A 20,303-nucleotide genomic window follows, 5' to 3' on the forward strand; every position below is an offset into this window, starting at 1 on the left:
AATTTTCCAACTATTTCACGGTTGGTTTAATAATTGTGAGTGTGTTTAATTTCATCTAGTCAAGCAAGTTTGTATGGCATTTGAATATATAATTGTTCGTTAGAATTTGTAATTGTAATAAAAAACCTTCCGTTTTTTTGAATGTGGATTGCATTACAGTCTATTTTCTGTGCTGTTCTTCGGAGAAAAGTCCCAAGACGAAATATATTATCAAAAACATATAATATAAACCAATATCCCCTAAACACCCTTCTCACAATATTGGTTATTTTATTTAGCAAATATTGAAATACTTCATAAAAGTTGCTTTCTGTATAAAATTTAAAAATGTCGTTACAAACACTATTACTTCATTATTTATGTCACAAAATGCACTAACTCTATTTCAATAACGTAGATTAAAATATACGGTATTTCAAAGATAGAACTACAATAAAAATTATTATTGAAAGGTATGTTACAGTATATTCGTTGACATGGAAAAAGTCGCTCGAATGGAATTGATTTCGCTCAAGAATGAATTGGTGGTCAGATAAATCGTAAAATAATAGCTTTTCGATAAAATGAACTATGTACGGGGTGATCGAGGATAATGGATTTTTTACTGACTTCCTGCTAATATTTACTTTACGCCGCTTTATTTACGCACAATATTGCTTATATTTGGAGATTTAATCACGTTTTTGAACTCAATTTAGTCTTAATAACGTAACAGTAAGGTAAAAACGTTCTATAACGATTTATTTATGAATAAAAATAACGATTATTTGGTAAAATGAAGTTAAAATCGTAAGACAATTATTTGAAATCATATTAAAAATAACAAGTAAATGTTACATACGTAATATAAAGAAAGCAATATTTATAAGTAAGTTAAATGACTATTAATTACAGTATCGGAACAAGCTGAACGAACAGCAGAATGGGAGGTTATCAGCGCAGAGGGCAGCACTAGGCGCCCGGCAAGAAGAGATGAGGAGCATCGATCGAAGGGTGTCTGAACTCCAAGCAAGGCTTTTGAGGAAACGGGCTCTCAACAGACAGCTAACTGCTGCTCACAGACAGCCGCAGCAGAGGTAATACTTTCTCTATGTATATTGGAAAAAGTTAAGATGTCGTCAGAGACTACGCCACCACTCGGGCGTGTTATGTATGCTTTTACTGTCTGCCCAATAATTTAGTTTGTTCGGATTAAATTAATAAGCCTTCACGGTTACGGTTATCAGGTCACGGGGTTCTTTAGTACGGACATATAGTAATCTCAATAAACTGAGAGCAATATATATTTATATATATAATACGATTGTACGTGTCACTGAACTCCTCTTAAACGGCTGGACCGATTTGAATGAGTTTTGTATGCGTTGGGTGGGATGGTTTAGATTCACAAGTCAGCCCGGCAGATGGCGGTGGTATCTAGGTGATTTTTCTATACAGAAAATAAACAGCTGGTATATTATATATATATAACTTCTGTCCATGTATACGCAATTAAACTCCTAAATGACTCTACAGATTTTGAAGAAATTATTTGTGTGTTCAAGTGGAGTCGAGAATGATTTACATTTTTACAGTTTTTTTTGTATGTAAGACGTGTGTTACAAGACAACGTCTGTCGGATCCGGAAGTATATCTCTATAGATCTTTACTTTACTTAAAATTTAACATAGCGAAATTATCCAATAATAAATACTTCACAGGCGCTATTAAGTATTAATTATGCCTAAAACTAACGCTTTTAAGGTAATATAATATATGTGTTATTTTAAGGCACTTCTACATTGTGCGCCTAATTAATTCTGAGCATGCTCAATATACACACATATAATAAGATTGATAATGTAAAAAGCCACAAGCATTAGCTACTACCCTCCCACCTCATCAGCTGAGAAACTTTGTCGATTATAGTTTGCGATGTGCTGTGATTTATGAGGAAAATGTTTATTCTATTATCTTTGGAATTCGCAATATTCATTTTAAACTTAGATCAAACTGCCTGATATGGCTATTAGAATTTCATAAATGGTTGGAGCTCATATGTATAGTAATTGGAAATTTAATCCAGTATAAGACATAATATTTAACAACGTATTTAATATAGTTGTGAATGCCAGTTATCAAATTAGCAGTACTCTGTAAGATTATTATTTTATTTTGCGATTTTAACACAGATTTAAAATACTATTTTAGGCTCCAATATTCCACTCGGAGTAATATTTTTTACCGAAAAACTTGTTTTACCGTTAATCTTTCAATCATAAATTGAGGTAATTTTCTAGTGTAAAGTTTTAGAATAAAATAAGTACATTATCTCTTACCTCGTATAATATAGTTTTTTAGACATTTGCCTATTTGTACCCAGATTTTGGTATACAATATACAGCAACAATACGGTGAACCCTCTTATAACGCATTTTCATATTACGCGATTTCAGTCCTTCGTATAACACGGGAATTTCACGTTTTATTTCTGTGCTGCGACATTTATAACTGTACGCACTTATTTCGTTCATAACAGTCTTAATAATCGATTTAAATCCCCTTTAATGAGAAAAGTTAAACGTGTATCATTTGTACATAACGCGTTATACGGGGTCATACAAGCGTGTTATACGAGAATACTCCTACAACGCGATACCTATAACGCGGAACCAATCTACCGTTTTATAAAAGGGATTACTGTATAAAAGGTTAATTTCCCACAACTCGTGAATAAATGCAACAGATTTTATTAATATTTATAACAATATCAAGTTTAACTCTTATATATATATATCATTCCTGTAGAAGTAGAAAAAATCTTCAATTAACCTTATTTACGATTAAAACTTTTAAAAATGTTATGCAGTTGTAACGTAGCAACTCTTGTCTATACCTACTTTATCTCTGCAAATTAATCTGAACATAGTCCTGAGATTATCTCGAGAAACTATGTAGGTAACAAAGTTTGTGAGGAAACTTTTACAGTGCTAAAGTTTTAATAGTTCAGGCTTCGAGCGTTTGTCTTACTAATACTTGCTACGTAAGTAAGTAATTGCTTTTGTTTTCGAATGATCTTACATTAAAAATATTATTAAAAAATTAAATTTCGTATACAATCAAATGTGATGGTATTTTTTTCGGCAAAAAAATGAACTCTACGTAGACTAGAATACCTAATATAAATCGTTTTAAAAATTATAGTAGTATTCAAAAAGCATTAATGTTATGACACACTATACTTTAATGTCACGTCTCAAACAGACGCTTATAACACACGAAGACAAAAGATACGCTTAACTATTTGAATTATTTTTCAGAAATAGCAACCCCACGCCGATGCAGCAACTGCCCAATTACCCCGCTGGTAACCAGATCAGCCAACCAAAGAACCCACAAAGAGGCAACGTGGCTGCTGTAGAGCCCTATAACCATATACCACACGCGCAGAGCCTGCATAATAACAATTTCCAGGTAAAAGTTATGAAATAATTTATTATGAAGCACTTTTTAGTGACCATGACTTTATTTCTCAAAATAAATATTTGTCTAAAAGTAAGGGTTTCACGGTAACAAGAAAGAAACAGTCTCGTATGGTTCATCGTAGCATACTTTAAGAGCACACTAACACAAATATAATAAGGAGACACAGTTTAACAAAGTTTTATAAACTATCTCAAACATCTTATAAGGTCAAAAACCTCATTGTAGAGTTGAAAACCGATTCATTCGTTTTCAACTTTCACGCTATAGAATATGATTGCAAAATTAAATGTGTCGCTCGAAAGAAAGCTTTTCTATTGTTTCTATTGCTAGATTTGTTTTAATTAAAAATAGATATCTCGTTTGATTTTATTTATGATCTTGTATTAGTCGCCTTTTCTCTAGCCTCTATTTGAAGTTTTATAATACATTAAACCACAACAGCTTACTAACAAGTAGTGTGTACTAGTTAATTCAAACGATCAACGTTATTTTCAGGCTATGAAGCAGAATAATGTGCCATTAAAACAACTAACACAAAGTGAAAACATGCAAAACCACCTTACGCAGCAAGAAGCTCATTTTCTGCAGCAAAAACCACTGATGAACCCCCTATACAATGGCAACTATCACATTCAACACACGCAGGAACAATATCCCACCCAGTACCCAAACAAACCGGATACAAATGCATTTAACCACGTTCAGCAGGGAATAACGAATTCCTACGAAAAATCAATATTCGATCACGTCAACAAATATTCAGAGTACCCAAAACAACAGTACAGTCCAAACAGCACCAGCAGTTCAAACAGCAATCAAAATGCAAAAGAACCTAAAATTAATGAACAAGAATTCCCTCCAGAATTTGCTGCGAGCAAATCGGATCCTAAATATCAAACGCTTCCATATAACACCAAATTTCCAAATGGAAAAGTGAACGGAAAAGAAGATAAGAATCAAAATGTAAACCATATGACGGTGCACTCTACGCCTCTTTCGGTTGTAAATAAAAGTCTCGCGACACCTCTAAGTCAAGAAACAGCATATCAAGAACAGGCATATCAGCTACAAAAATCAGATTCATCCAGCAGATGTAATCAAGAAGGAAAAGAAAATCATGCATATCAGCAGAATTCTAGGTTAAGTAATGGTCAAGATTCGAAGAATGGCAAAAGTCAGGGTAATTTGAAAGGAAGTTCGCCAAGCATGTTGTCCAGCTCCTCTGCCAGCAGTTCTATAGGATTCGGGGTGAGTGTCATTCTCATGTCATCGTCATAAAATATACAGTAGCATTAAATCAATCACGCTTTTATTTGTGCTTGTATCATTATAGTAGATTACTGGAGAAATATATAATATAATACAAAGTTTGACAAAAGTTATACAAACTACAAATGTATGTGGTATTAAAACTAATTGAACTATGTACTTTTATAATATATACTTCTCAACCAGATCATCGCTCTGTGCACCCACATTTGTAAATATCACCATCATTCATTGCAGAAACCCGTATCGAGTGTAGCCCCTACATCGGTTCAGGTCGGCAAACCATCACCCATTTACCAGACATCCTCGACAAAAATCCAGCCGGTTCAACCGCAAACCGTTCAGACACAGACCCTTAACGCTAATCCTTCCCAAAACCAGATCAGAAACACGGCATCGGGCATTTCGAACTTGAGCGGCCAGAATTTGTCACAAAGCCTGCTTTTGTCTCCTCCGCAAAGTGCCAGCACTCCCCTTTCGACTCCCGACGTGAGCGCCGACAAATCGCCTAAACCAGCGCTACCTCCCAAACCCAGTATCAAGGTATGTTGCTCATCAAATTCTAGCTAAAATTTAACATGATGTATATTTCAGACCTTAAAATCTCTTTATTGACAGGTATTATTCTAATAAGGTTTCTAATGAACTTAATATTAATTACGTTACAGACTCCACCGAGACAGTCGGCTAACAACGATACTGGTTTTCGCGAAACGAACCCACCTGACTCAACAGAGAGCGATTCTCAGAAAGAAAACGGAAACTCAAATGAGATGATCATTAAAGCGCGCCCCTTAACAATAAGGAAACCACCGCTAAGCGAACAACCAAAATTGAGGAACGCGAAAAACGGCCTAAGCAACAGACGGATCGAAATGCCTCCCGCATTTCTTTTCCCAGAAATGGAAGATGACAAGGAGAGGCTAAAAAAGGAGGAACCGATGAATAATAACATATCAAATGGTAGCGATAAGGAAGATAAAGATGTATCTGATATAGTGGAGCAAATAAGCTCAGTGGATCTTAACCAGGAGTCGCGTAATGATGTGGTCCGGAGATCTAAGAAGGGAAATCTGAAGCAAGGGGGTAAGGCTCCGCTCGCGAGGCGAGTTAGCTTCGACCCTCTCGCTTTGTTGTTAGATGCTAGTCTTGAGGGCGAATTGGAACTTGTAAAGAAGACTGCAACACAGGTAATTTTTTATTCAATTGTAAATGTTATATAATGTTTTGAAAATATATCTTCATAGAATCGGAATCTATCTTCATAGGTGCGGAACTATTTCCACCATCGTGGGATTTGAGGGCACAGCAAAATTACCTTTTTGTTAAGTCGAACACTATTATTAGTTACTAAGTTCAATGATAAAATATATCCACAGAAGGTGCTTCATCAAATTATATATCCCCATTATTAATTACTATCAATATATTTGCAGGTGCAAAATGCAAGCGCTGCGAACGACGAAGGAATTACAGCTTTACACAACGCCATATGTGCCGGCCATTTCGAGATAGTCAAGTAATTATTTAAATTTGTAACACAATTAATATTATATAATTGCTGTTTTCACTAATATCTACAATGGTTTATAATATACTAGCAGACCGGCCAAGCGTTGCTGTGGCTAAGATTTTTGTTTGTGTGTGTTTTTGGCACCAGTCATGGGGACCACCATGCTTTTTTGGTGGTAATGCCATTAAATTGTAGCTTATGTGAAACGTTGGTACTTTCAACACAGCGCCCATCTGTTAGAATTGTATCAATTAATAAACAAATATTTTGCAATAAAATAATATTGCGGGTATAAATTGAGATGTAAGCTATCCTATCTTTTAAGTTAGATCAAACTGCACGGTGTGCAAATTTGAATGAAATCGGTACGGTTGTTTAGGATTCCATAGTGGACAAACAACGTGACACGTAATTTATATATATTAAGATATAATCGGAAAGCCGGGGCGGATCGCTAGTATATTATAAAAAGGACGTGCGCGTGCGAGATTCTCACTCTTCGATCCCGGGCGTGCACTATCTTTATATATCCCACTTGCATGGTAAAACCTTCATAAGGAAACTGTTCAAATTAAGCTGTTATATATATATATATATATATAATAGCTTAACAAACCAAAATTATCTATGAATCAGTCAAACATATACTTATGCCCCGGTTTTAAATGAAAAAATATATAACATGAAATTGCTAAGACTTTTGAATTAACCATAGAATACTAAAATTGATTTCATTGGTGAATACAATGTTCACAATTTATGGCAAATATTTTTCAGGTTTTTAGTAGAGTTGGGTTGCGATGTCAACGCCCAAGACTCCGACGGCTGGACTCCTCTCCATTGCGCCGCGTCGTGCAACAATCTACCAATGGTTCGATTCCTTGTCGATAATGGTGAGTATTATGTATGAGTAAGCATGTACAATTTACTAGAGACTTTCCCTATTTTAACAAAGATAACACAATTCTTATTTATAACTATTTTTAAGCCAATTTGGGCATAAGTGTTTACACTTATGTGTGTAGTTTTTCTTAATTATATTATTTTTGAAAATAAAGTATAGTTGCAGTCGTTTGGATTATTAATATATCAAGTTTATCTAAATATTTTCAAGCATTTATTTTTAACTATCGTATTTCCAGGTGCCTGCATATTTGCAACGACACTATCAGACCACGAGACTGCAGCAGAGAAGTGTGAAGAAGATGAAGAAGGCTTCGACGGCTGTTCAGAGTACCTTTATAGTAAGTGTTTTGAAGCATTACCAATTTGGAATAGTAACTTCGTGTAGATTTTAAAGATACAAAAAATAAAATGTTTAATTTCCAGGTGTTCAAGAAAAACTAGGTATAATGAACAGCGGGATAGTATACGCTGTGTTCTCGTATACGGCGTCGCGTTCCGACGAACTAACATTCGAGACGAGCGCGAGGCTTCAGGTGCTGAGGAAGGGAGACGACAATGAAAGGGAATGGTGGTGGTGTCGTGATGATACGCATGAGGGATACGTGCCTCGGAACTTGCTTGGGGTGAGTTAGACTTTTATAGGGACAAATAACTAAATAGTGCGTTAATGTTGTAAAAAGATTACCTAGTAAGTAAAAGTTATTGTTGTCGTAGTAGATGTTACCATAAACCATTTTTGTCCATATACGTATATTATTGAAGGTTTCTATTATTGAAGGAAAGCACTATTCTCTTTGTTCTCATGGCAATTATAGATGGGCCAGTATATATATTTATTTATTTACACTTCGTTGCAAATAAAAGAAGCACAATACATAAAAATTATAAGGGATGCAACGGGCGGCTTTATCGCTAACAAGCGATCTCTTCCAGGCAACCCTAGTTAAAGAGAAAAACTATATATAAATTATATAATGTATGTATCCGAAATTTTATAAATCTGACAATTTGTAGAGTAAACATAAGTATATTCTTAACTAGTGACTTCATTTACAGAAAAATAACACTTTCTTACTCTTCTAATAATTAAAAGTTAATCTTCTTAAGTTCTTGAAAACAAAAACCTGACGATAGTCAAAAGAGGAGCTAGAATGGTTTTATATACAAATGATTTTTGATACGCGATTTGCTTTATAGGTGTGAAGTCATGCCTTTTAAATTAGTTTGTCCCAGCGTAACTGGAAGATGAGCCAGCAAATGAATGTACAAGGTATAAATCTTAATTTAAATTATTTGTTTCAGTTATATCCGAGAGTAACCCCACAGCAAGAATAAAAATGGCTTAAGTAACGGACCTAATATGTAAATAGTTATTTTTTATGTATTTATAATATGTATTTACTTTACATTGTATACAATTTTATGAGATATAATATTTTGTAAATATTTAATTAAGTTCGAAACAAATGAGATTATATTGTAGATTTTATAAATAATGAGTCATTTTAATTAATTTGTACCTAATATAATTGCAAATTGTGAAATATTACACATAAATTGACAATACAAAGTAATTATTACAAACTATTTTCTTGTTTTCTTATACTCTCTAACTCTCAGAGGACATTTGCGTGCTGCCTCCCTTATTTTCTTTCTCCATCCGGATGCTTTGTAAATGAAATTCCCTTCTGATCATCAAAAATAAATATGTACTAAGAAAATCCATATATCTGTAGACTAACGTCCATTCCATGTACTTATCTTAAGTAACTATGGAAAACACTGTTTGCAGTGCATTCGACTACTTAATTGTGTGTAAAATGAAAAATATTCTGTGTGCAGTATCTCGTCTACTGTTTTATAATGTGTCAAATATATCTATAATTTATGCAATATCTTCATACATTTGATTCAGCAGTGACAAATAGGACCACGATGTACTTAATATCTGGAAAAGACAATTTATATTTATTTATTTATTGAAATTGCGATTGAAACAACGATTTCGTATTAAAACTACTAAGAATACAATGGTGCCCCTACTATATAGGCATTGGCATCAGATTGTATCTATTCTTTGATATTATTAATTTATTCTTATAGACTAGTGGCTGATTAGTATTCTGTGACTGACATTATGGCTTCAATTCACGCGGCGCGTAGGTTGGCGCTGCCATACTAAATATACCACAAAATTGTCTTTGTTTTTTTTTTATAGAACGGGGAAAACGGGCAGGAGGCTCACCTAATGTTAAGTGATACCGCCGCCCATGACACTCTCAATGCCAGAGGGCTCGCGAGTGCGTTGCCGGCCTTTCAAGAATTGGTAAAACATATTTTCCGACATATGTTTAAGCTGTGTTGTTGCTGTACCTTGTATGTTATTAAAATTACAAACAAAAGAATACCTTTGAAAGTGTGGTCAAAGTCACGTCAGAGAATCCTAATGCCGATAACGTGCTCGGCTTTTGAGCTCTGGAAAATAAGAATTATCTTCCTGTATTTTTGGCCAGTGTGAGCAGCAAGCTCATATTATATAGGTAGTTTTGTTAGAGATAAACTGCAAATCTTGGGGTAAGATTACAGTGTTTAGTACTTCCACATCTTTACTTCTACTTACCTGATAATAATAATCAGAATACATTTTCTAAACTCAACGCTTTTGTTGTACCAAGGACAGTTGTAAGCAGCTTCAGCTATACCAGAGCTCTAGAATAATATTAAAAGGAAATATTCATAGATAAGGATGATTTTAGTTAAGTTTAATTTTAAAGGCCTTTGGGTTTTCTTGATCAGAAATTTTTACATAATTATTTACCAGGGATCACAGGAGCTTGAACACATCCAAAAGCTAATAAAATAATATTAAGTATACTAACGTTATTATTAACGTACTTATGTATGTGCGTTAAAAATATTATTGTGTAATTTAATCATTTAAAGGTCATAATAAAATAATGTTAATATTACGGAGATTATGATGAATATACTGGTTACCACCAATTTTTATATTTCTATGAGAATAGTTCTTTGGACCTATATAATATACTTACAGCATCTGATAGAAGCTGGCCAGACCAACAGAAGTTGAACATGGCAAGTATTATTCCAAATGTTGCTAGCAGACTCTTGATTAAATCTTTTCCGACCTAATGAAGGATTTATAATAAAGTTATAATTCTATGAATCTCATTTACAAGTACAGTGTAAATTCTTTATACCGTATATAAAAGATTCACTGTGCCATAACCGGAGAAACATATCTGCATATTTTTTTCCGTCAGTGTCAGTTTGATATAACTTTTATTTTACCGGAAATCGATAGTATAGTCCTTTTCATGAAAGAGGTCCCCCAGACGCGGCGCTGCAATCGCATAACGTAATGTTGCCATTTATGAGTAAAATATTTACCTATTTTATTTACATTTAGCAGATGTAATTTATCAAATAATATTATTTTCCGCATGTAAAAAGTTTGCATTTCTGTTACGTAAAAAGTATATTTTTATTTACTTATATTAGCGGTGTTCTACCTACTTACAGGGAAAAGATGAGAAAATAGGGTAAAGAAAAGCAATACAATTTTTCATTCAGAGTTTTATTGCATAATAATTGTTGGGTTACAATTTTTTTCGAAGTACACGCCACTATTATACCTTCGTTTGTAATTCTTGTTACAGTTTTCTCTGACACACCTGCAATTAAATTATGAACAATTAAAAATAATAGTAACTTTAAGTTTATAATGCTTATGTAATATATGTTTTAATTTCAGTTACCTAGTTTCATCACGTTATGTATTTATTCAATATTGTCGCAAAAACGAATTTAAATCATAAAAGTCCCATCAATACAGCAAAAAAATATTAAATGGCAACTCTAAAAAGTACCTGTTATGGCGGCAACTCACTTCCGAACATTGTTTAGTGGTATTAAAACACCTTGATTCTTATGTTCCGCTTCACAGAACTCTTTCACCTTTAATATCATTTCTCGAGCCGAACTTTTTACAACTTTTGGCATTGTTATCAATCTTTAAAATGCACTAAGCTAGTTAAAAATTCACAAAAATCTACCACAACAAACGAACTTGATAACATCGACGAATGACAACATTGCCGACCTGTCAAATTTAGTTCCAAAAATCACCGCGGGACTTCTTTCATGAAAAGCACTATAGGTAATAGTGTACTGTCACAATTTATCATGGAGCACCTTTGGTTAAATAAATGGCATTGCGCTGAAGTTAAGAATCCATTTAATCATACTGAAACTGCATACGGCCAAAAATTAGCGGACTGCGGTACTCACTATAGTAAGAAATCCAAAACAGCAGATAATAATAGATGAAAACGTCACTTGTGCGAACAACAAAGGTCCAAAGATAAGATTCACGTTATCGACAACCCTGAAACGATATACTTTATCGAAATAAACAGATTCCGAGACGTCTACATGCATTCTCCGATTGATTCTGCTTTCAGAATAAAGCTATGAAATCTTAAATGTTGAATGTCAAATGAGTGTGTTGCGTACGCCTATGTGCGATTGATTTTTAGAACGATTGTTCAGGTTATGGAAACAGTTATTATTATATAGGTATTAGATAGAAGACCCTAAGTGACATGATGGCTCAGAAATAATTTTATTCAAACTCAAAAAATTATATAATTCGTAGGTATTATCTGTTAAATGATAATACCTACTTCAGTCATATAAAAATGCCTGGAGTACCGGCTAAAAATATATTTAGCTTATCTTGGAAATTAAAAAATATACCTTAGCAATTTTTGATGGTCTTTCACAATTTCCGTTACCAGTCTGTAATCGTTTTCTGGTTCCACGTTATATACGTTCATATCAGTTAAATCAACTTGTAATGCAGCTAACAGTCCACTTACATCAAATGTTATTGATGTAAGAATAAAATCTATTGCTATGTAAGTACATATATGAATCAAGACACCTAGAAATAATAGATCGTTTTACTGACTCTCCAATATATAGGAAAAAAAACGTCTGTGTACTTATGTACACGCCTTAGAAGTTATACTTCTTTGGCGTAACAAGATTTTTTCTTTCGCCTTATTCTACGTTGAGAGAAAAAACGACACTAACAATAGAAAAAAAATTAGGTACTCTCATCATTTTTCCCTAACTCGTCAAAAGAAGTATAACTTCAAAAAACTAAAATGTTGACTTTAGCTAACTTCAGGTTGTCGTGGTGCATCGTAAATATTTATTCTCATTTTTTTTTATTAACGCGGCAAAAGAAGTATAATTTCAAAAATCTGATACAAATGTAGAAAAATTCCTTACCCACAATAAAAATATAAAAATAAGCGGCCGCATATGCCCAATGAGATTGTAAAGAGCTGAAGAAATAAATGTGTAGCGGAAACTGATAGTCAACCTTTGATGTAGTTAAACTTGTGTATATTGTCATCAGTAAAGGCACAAGAAGAAAGAATGTTATAGCTACGTAGCCGCAGTAATAAAAAACTATAAAAAAATAAGTAATGTTAGAAAGTACTTTTAAAGTAACAGTTACCCTTTGATTTGGATTTGGTAGGTAAAATGAAACCGACAGTAAATTTAAAAGAAAGCCGATTAATTAAAATCATGAAGATACAGGTTTTTTTTTTGTAGAATATTATGTTTCATATTTTTTTTTAGTATAACGTGTCAAGTACAGGCTGGCTAGTGGTTGATGATCACATACAAATAAAAATTATTAAAGAAGCTGATTCGCGGTAATTAGCGTCACTTATTATAATCTAAAGTTATAATGTATTTTAATAACTACTATAACTCGTTCGTCATACACTGGTCTTTCAAATTACTGGTAAATTGAGGCATAACATATCGGGAACGAAGAAGGATCTCAGGAGCAGGGAGAGCAAACTCGCCTCGCCTGAGAGTCACCTTTATGATTCATCAATGTTATCTTTCATCCATAATTAGTGATCGCTACGAACTCTAAACGAGTTAACGACCATCGGAAATGGCACAAATATCGTTTTTAATGACAATGAAAAAAAATTGTTTTAAATTCTAATTTAAGGTGTTTTTATAATAAAATATTTACATCGTTCAAAAAGTGATAGACGCGTTGTCCAGATTCGAACTGTTTTCATTTTCTTTGAATTAGCGTCAACGGGCCATAACTTCGATAACTCCAGAATGACTTTTCTTACTTCATGTCTCTTAACCGTTAGTATACATAATTTAACAATATCTGAAACGTTAAAGTTGAAGTATCTATAGTATAATTTATGCCTCTATATAGAAAATATTATAATATTTAATATAAGGCAAAACTTAATTGTATTCTCACTTTCGGCATAATTGATAAAAATATATACAAACTGTGTTGTGTATTGGAAAGTGCCTAAAAATTATTGGTTTCATGTTACCAATAATTTAAAATTATTAATAATTATTCTTTATTTTTTATAAAAAAAAATTGTTACTGGTTGCTATATTATACGTAGGGTAATCATTGGCAAATTTATTAAAGATAAACGCTCATTTAGTCTTTCAATAGACAATATAACTTTATATATACCTTGTGTTGCCATAAGCGTGGCAGGTAAAGCGTTAATAAACTCCAAAAAATTAACATTTGTTAAAAATAAATATAAAAACTGCCCACAAACCGTCGATAGAAATAGACTGTAAATTATTGCCACTTGACACTGTCTTTTTAAATTATTCGCTTTCGAATTGTCAAAAATATCGATTCCCAAAAAGCTAACATACTTCATGTGACGATAAAAAGTTTTGACAAAACTTTTCGGAAGTTGATCTAAGTCCGACATTGTTGGTAGAATTTTACTAATTTTAATATAACATTTTTATTACCAGCTTAAATAGAAAAGAGTCAATATGACCTGTTGTGGTACGGATAGTCGATTCAATTTTGTTTTACCTTTTTACAGTTCATAATTATTTTGGTTCAATTTAGTAATATAATAAACGAAAAAAAAACGGGGTTTTTTAATGCAAATATTAATTAACAAAATTACTAAATTTAAACAAGGTCCAATGATTCAATCATATAATAAAAATTATGAACTTTTCTGTCAACACATATAGTACACATAATTGCAATGATATAACGTTTATATATTTTATTATTCATACTTAGTAAAATCCTCACAATATGAATGGCAATTCTCCTTTAATAATTCAACGACATTATTACTTCTTGCTAGTATTAATCAGTACCTAATTAGGCCGTTATATATAAAAAAAGATCAAGAGTAAATTGACCATAAAAAATATTGGTTGTTTGTAAAGTAGGTTTACGATCGAGATGTTTACGTGATAACGTCTTATTGGTGATATAAGTTTTTGGGAAGTAAGGAATTAATGAAGATAACAATTTTTTCAAATTTTAAATTACATCTATCGTTTTATTCACACTTTTGATGATAAATTTCGGGTGTAAAATGACAAGTTTACTTATTCGACTATGATATACATTTTTCTTCATACATTCACGGAATGACTGGCAGCGCTCGAGATGAGACGGGAGATCGGTCCGTCTCTCTCTCGTTATACCTGCGATCGCGCTCGTGAGGTTTTGGTGTGACACAAGTTTCTGAACATGTCACCCGACTAAAACGATTTTAAAGACGTTATCACGTCAAAAAACTTAATTAGGCAAACACAAATATAAGTTACCTATTATAAGTAATACGAAATCGACGAAGTAATCAACTCTACATGGCGCTAAATGTAATGGTTACTTAAGCCCCGAATCCGAAATTGCAATGCCGGTCTTTTAATATCGGGTGACCAGTGAAGGCGACCGGCGCCCTGCAATAACGATCATGCTTCATGTATGATAGGAGTTAGGACAGTCATGTTATACCACCAATTGTGTCATAGGTGATAGGATGATGTGAGTGGCTAAAGTTGAGAAATTGCATATATTATATACAAATTAGTTTAGGTTATATTACACGTCGACAATGCTTTTTGCGCGTCATTTAGGGTATGACGTCATCCCAGTAGCCGAAGTTTGTAGGTGTCGATACACTAATTCTTAAAGAATTTTTTAAAATAAATTGTCACCCTACACTTGCATGCAATTTTTCAATTTCGCATCATAAAAATTATACCTTTACAAGCTATTTAACGTAATTGTTCTTATTGAAGTGGTATTATTTATTTTATATTACCTATGGATTTTTATGTTTCTTGATTGTAAAGATCTAAAATTAAAAAAAGTATTTTTAGATGTTAATAAAAAAATCTATAAAATCATTTTGCCAGTCCAATAGAGACACCTAAATACCCTGAGCATAAGACATTTCCCTACCAATTAAATTAAAAAAAGTTATTCATGGACTCTAGTTTGCCTTTACCAATTATTAGGTAGATACATACGCGTGCCAGACTAGGACTTTTATAAATCGTGTTTTCAACGAAGTATAGAGAGAAGCATGAAGAGCATTAATAGATCTTTTGATAGGTCTGATTTAGAGGATAGTGGTTAAAATCCTCATCTAACTGATAAATCAACTTCTGCACCGTCAAATTTCAAATTTGAAGATCACTACTCTCAATATGCAACGTCGTAAAAGATGAGATTAACTAGTAGAATAAAACAATGTAGGTAACGAATTATTATGGGTGCAAGGTGGTGTCCTATCGCCGCTATCGTGGAATCTAGTAGTTAACGAGCTCTTACTGAACTTAACGCTAGCAATCTCCTACACAGTGGGGTATTGCTATGCCAGGGAAAACTACGGGCCATTGTTTCCTTAATAAACATCTTTTTGTCCTAGGCGCGACAGACAGCCCCATGTGCAGAGGCTGTTTCAGCGCAGAGGAATCAGTCCCCTACGTAGTCCTAGAATGCGAGGCTGTGGCTAAACAACGTACAGATAGGAGCAGTGAGGTCGGATCCGTGAAGCTTGCGAAGTGCCCAGGGGACTTCTGTGCTTATGGATGGAGCTAGGCTGGCTAAGTTAGCTAGGACTTTACGCACAACGGACCTAGTGAGAGTCTAAGCGCGGAAACTGAGTCCACCATATACCAACATCAGCCGTGCATGAGTCTGCATAATCGGGAATAGGAAGCCTATTATTAAGAAGGAAGAATATTACTTTATTCGTAACTAATACTGATTTGTGACTTTGTGACTGGTGAGATCGATTTCCTCTCGATTGTTTATTATGGTACCTGCAAATATAATAATCCTCTAATTAATTAATAAAATCCTTGACAGTGTCACTAGTGAAAAAATTTTTTTGTATAATAATTGAGATGTACGTATAAATGTATAACATGTACAATGTACATATTATTTACATCAAAAAGCATGGTAATCGTTACAATGAAACAAGTTAATCATTTTCGTTTTGCCTGATCATTTCCACTTCATATGTTACACTATTTTATCGGTGGTGCGATATGGTTATTGGCGATATTCTTACGAACGAACGAACTTTGTTTTTGTCGTCACCAAGTTCTATGAGGTTGTATTAACGTAGTTAGAAAGAAAGGAAGAAAAAACTTTATTATGCACAATATACAAGATATTCGGATAAAGTAAAGTGCACTAGGATTCCCTGTGTTGTGGGCAGCCAGTCTCTTCCTTTGGAAACGTAAACAGTATTTTAAAAATTATATTAATTATTTCTACACATTTATATTAAAACTATTTTTACACAATAAGAATATTTTCAGTATCAGAATAGCACAGGTTAACAAGATATCGTTTGAGATGTTTAGTAAATGTATGTAATGTGATTTTTGGAATGTTCGTGAGAATTTTGTTTTTAATGAAGTGGTTAAAGATTAAAGGGCCTCCGAAGGAGAAAAAGCGTTGGGCGAAGAAAGTGCGAGTTTTAGGTTGCTTATATATATATGGGTTTGCGTTTTGTTTGATTCGGTGCGGTGGGTGTTTGTTTCCAAAAAAGTCTGTTACGGTAAAGGGTGACTGCATCAATTCTAAAATATAAAATTTGTCTAATTCGATGTAAATTATTGTTTTTATTATGACTAGTTGATATTTCCCACAAAATAAATTAAAAGCCTATATCTCATTCTCTATTAAACACTCATTGAACATAAAGACCGCAATTTAAAAGACGAGCAGTATTTAAAAAATAAATGGAGGTAACATTTATGAAGTAAATAAAAGCCATTTATGTATCAAAATTTTATTATTTAGTTATCCCCTTCATCTGAATCCTCAATATCGACCAGTGCTTGTTTAGCTTGGTTCTCAGCTTCTGATGCTATTTCTTTGGGCACCAACTGGTGACGACCTTTGGTGTCCTTAGACACCCAGGATAACTCAAGCTCGAATTGTTTGTCTTTCAATTCATCATGGACAAGGTAAATTCTGGAAATTCAAAAAGGAAAAATAACAGGGCACATACATTTACATGTTTGCATGTGACCGACAAGTACATAAAATTATTATTTTTACATGTATCAATGTGGACTGTTCAACAAATAACATAAAGCATCAAAACATATAAAAAGTTAATATAATGTTTTAAAAAAACTGAATATGTGCAGTAAATGTGCATAAAATGATTGATGTTTATAGATGAGATACTAATGTTGAAGTTATTGACTGTTGAGTTTTACTGCCCAAATGCATTGTGAATATTTTGATACACATAAGTCAAAACGACTGACTTATATGTAAATAAAAAAAAGTGCATACGAAATGTTAACAATCATCTTACACTTGTAGCCAATAAATTGTAAAACATCAGTTTTGGTCATGAATGAGCCCTTAATTTTTTCTACATTCATAAATAGTAATATAGCATTCTCTATTCCGAGAATGTGTAATCACTTCAAAATTTTGATCACTACTAAGTCAACCGTTTCTTGAAATATTTCTCTAATTAGCAAGTTTAGCAACTCTGCTGGATTACTATAGGCTAACTAGATAAATGATAGCAATCCCAATGTTTTTGTACCCAATTGCTATATGTTTATTTCAATATTGGGTTTGTTAATTAAGAAAATGACAAACGATTAAAAGTGTATTACACATTCCATTACTTTTAAATATACATACATTCTGGCAGCTTCTTTAATGAGATCTTTGACTGGTATGTCAGCAAGTTTCAGCTTTTCAATTTCAGTTTTGGCCGCTTGCTTTGCCTTTCCTACGGCACATCCAAAGTATGACTGAAAGTTATGAAAATATTAATGTAATTAATATGCTTAAAATGTCCTTATTTATGATGACTACAATTAAGCTCAGTTTGTCAGTCCCAAGAAAAAAAATTGTTTTTATTATGAAGACCGACATAGTGTGATGCTGATAAAATGTTATACATATGTATTTCTGTAATAAAATAATAGGACAACAGTGAGTGGACTTCAAATTATTATGTTAGCTTATCCTGACTATTTATAAAAAATGGACCACAGATTGTGTGTGTGTGACCATGTTTACAATTTTTTTTTTTTCAAATAGAAAATTAATATGTACCAGAATAAACAACATTAACCATTATTACATAGACCATCTTCAAGTTATTTCCAAAAATTTAGATAACTGGAATTTTCAATCAACTATTTCAAAATTAAAATGGGGATGTATGAAATAGTGGCAGTTGAATTTCTTTAGGTTCTAAAAGCTTAAATAAAACTTACAAAAGAGACTCCACTGGGTTCCAGCATGAACATTTGAGGACCATCATGCTCTGACCAAGACCCCATGACCACAGCACATCCATATGGACGGACAGCACTGTACAATGTGTATGCATGCATATACATGGATACACGCTCATTTAAGTATTTTAGTGGGACTGGGATGCCGTATTGGGATCTGTAGTTTGAGGCTTCAGAACGGGCTGTTTCAACTATCTGCCTTGCGTCTGAGATTAAACCAGAAACTGCCTGAAAATTAATAAGTTAAATATAGTATAGGACCTAAACTAAAGTTTGTTTAAATAAATAGCTTAATATATAACAAAACTTGAATGTTTTTTTCAGTAATGGTTTAGATGCAAATCTAATAAGTTACGATACAGCTGTGGTAAAGGTTAGTAAACAAACCTTTTCAAAATGCTGACATACCTAGACACAACTATTTTATTTATATATCACTTTAACTTACTAAGGTGAATAAATATGAAAAAAGTTAGTGATTATTGAAGCCTCTTCTTTAATTTACAAAAAGCATAAAACTAAGACTTCACTCTGATCTCTATTACTTTTCCTAAGGTATGTATTACTTAATGGAACCCAAAAGTTCTTCTAAGTAAATACATTATGATGTAGATCTGCATGAACAAATATACATGTACATACTGGAGCTCAACTCACCATGCCAACATGTTCATCAATATGGAATATTCTCTTATTAGCACCAGGTTCATACAATTTCGAAGTTACAAGTTTTTCTACAGCAAACACTATTCCATCCTTTCCTCTTAAGCCAATAACTGTACCAGAGTTTTCAACAGCTTTCGCAGCATAATCCACTTGAAACACCCGACCGTCGGGTGAAAATTGAGAAGCTGATAAATCGTACTGAAATCAGTATATGTGATTAAGCATAATTTATAAAATCTAACCTCTAAACTATTGTTATTTGGGATTCCATGGTATGAGTTAAGTTATTCCTTAAAATTAATGTTTTTACATAAATACATTACACTTTAATTTAAATAATCGAACGATTCATTTTACAACAAATTGTGGGACGGGTGTACCTACTCACAAAAACTTAGAAACACTTACTCCTGTTCCAATGGAACTCATTGTTCAAACTTAAATTATTGAAAATAGTTTTGAAAAGATTTTATTTAATGAAAAAACCACAAAGCTAGATTTTGGATTCAAATCAAAATTACAATTCACCGCCCGCTTCACCGTAATTTAAAGCGGCGATGACAAGCAAAACTTAAATTCATTCGAATTTGCTTTTTGAACATTGATATTTGATGTATTCTTTTGACTTCTACTTCTGTCATCTGTCAAATCGTTAAGGAGACGTTACAAGTGTATGTATTACGTAATACGTTGTAAATATTAATAATACATTTGCATATTATTCAGTTCAACTTTATCATACACATAGTTTACATTAAAACTTTATAGAAAGCGTAAAATTTATTAGAATGAATCATTTTAAACGACACACTAGTTTGAATTT

The 20,303-nt window shown here is 33.0% G+C and overlaps 3 protein-coding genes across 8 annotated transcripts in view; 1 reads left to right on the forward strand and 2 right to left on the reverse strand.

The window, feature by feature from the left end:
• The window catches only part of LOC125052035 (apoptosis-stimulating of p53 protein 2), a 194,390-nt gene extending 185,650 nt beyond the window's left edge, over positions 1-8,740 (forward strand). For 5 of the 6 annotated variants that reach the window (XM_047652682.1, XM_047652683.1, XM_047652680.1 and 2 more), the window contains 10 exons: positions 895-1,076; positions 3,300-3,453; positions 3,961-4,713; positions 4,972-5,277; positions 5,403-5,924; positions 6,171-6,253; positions 7,025-7,140; positions 7,390-7,491; positions 7,577-7,776; positions 8,456-8,740. In XM_047652682.1, coding sequence (XP_047508638.1) covers positions 895-1,076; positions 3,300-3,453; positions 3,961-4,713; positions 4,972-5,277; positions 5,403-5,924; positions 6,171-6,253; positions 7,025-7,140; positions 7,390-7,491; positions 7,577-7,776; positions 8,456-8,488 — 2,451 coding nt within the window. In that variant the 3' untranslated portion in view covers positions 8,489-8,740. The remainder of the gene's footprint in view (positions 1-894; positions 1,077-3,299; positions 3,454-3,960; positions 4,714-4,971; positions 5,278-5,402; positions 5,925-6,170; positions 6,254-7,024; positions 7,141-7,389; positions 7,492-7,576; positions 7,777-8,455) is intronic. The other variant, XM_047652679.1, reaches the window with a different exon arrangement.
• Positions 8,741-9,038: 298 nt separating this feature from the next.
• LOC125052012 (odorant receptor 85b-like) lies at positions 9,039-12,194 on the reverse strand. The gene is made up of 6 exons (XM_047652652.1): positions 11,933-12,194; positions 11,465-11,561; positions 10,207-10,302; positions 9,774-9,862; positions 9,562-9,628; positions 9,039-9,101 (listed from the first exon to the last, which is right to left on the reverse strand). Exons 1-6 carry the CDS (start codon positions 12,010-12,012, stop codon positions 9,039-9,041), a joined length of 492 nt encoding a protein of 163 aa, XP_047508608.1. The 5' UTR covers positions 12,013-12,194.
• A 5,121-nt stretch (positions 12,195-17,315) lies between these two features.
• Positions 17,316-20,073, reverse strand: LOC125051805 (proteasome subunit alpha type-3). Its single transcript, XM_047652370.1, has 5 exons — positions 19,889-20,073; positions 19,472-19,678; positions 18,794-19,042; positions 18,210-18,322; positions 17,316-17,516 (listed from the first exon to the last, which is right to left on the reverse strand). The coding sequence occupies exons 1-5, from the start codon at positions 19,907-19,909 to the stop codon at positions 17,339-17,341; spliced, it is 768 nt and encodes a 255-aa protein (XP_047508326.1). The 5' UTR covers positions 19,910-20,073; the 3' UTR covers positions 17,316-17,338.
• Positions 20,074-20,303: the final 230 nt, after the last annotated feature.

Source organism: Pieris napi, chromosome 8, assembly GCF_905475465.1.
Source record: "Pieris napi chromosome 8, ilPieNapi1.2, whole genome shotgun sequence".
Taxonomy (NCBI): domain Eukaryota; kingdom Metazoa; phylum Arthropoda; class Insecta; order Lepidoptera; family Pieridae; genus Pieris; species Pieris napi.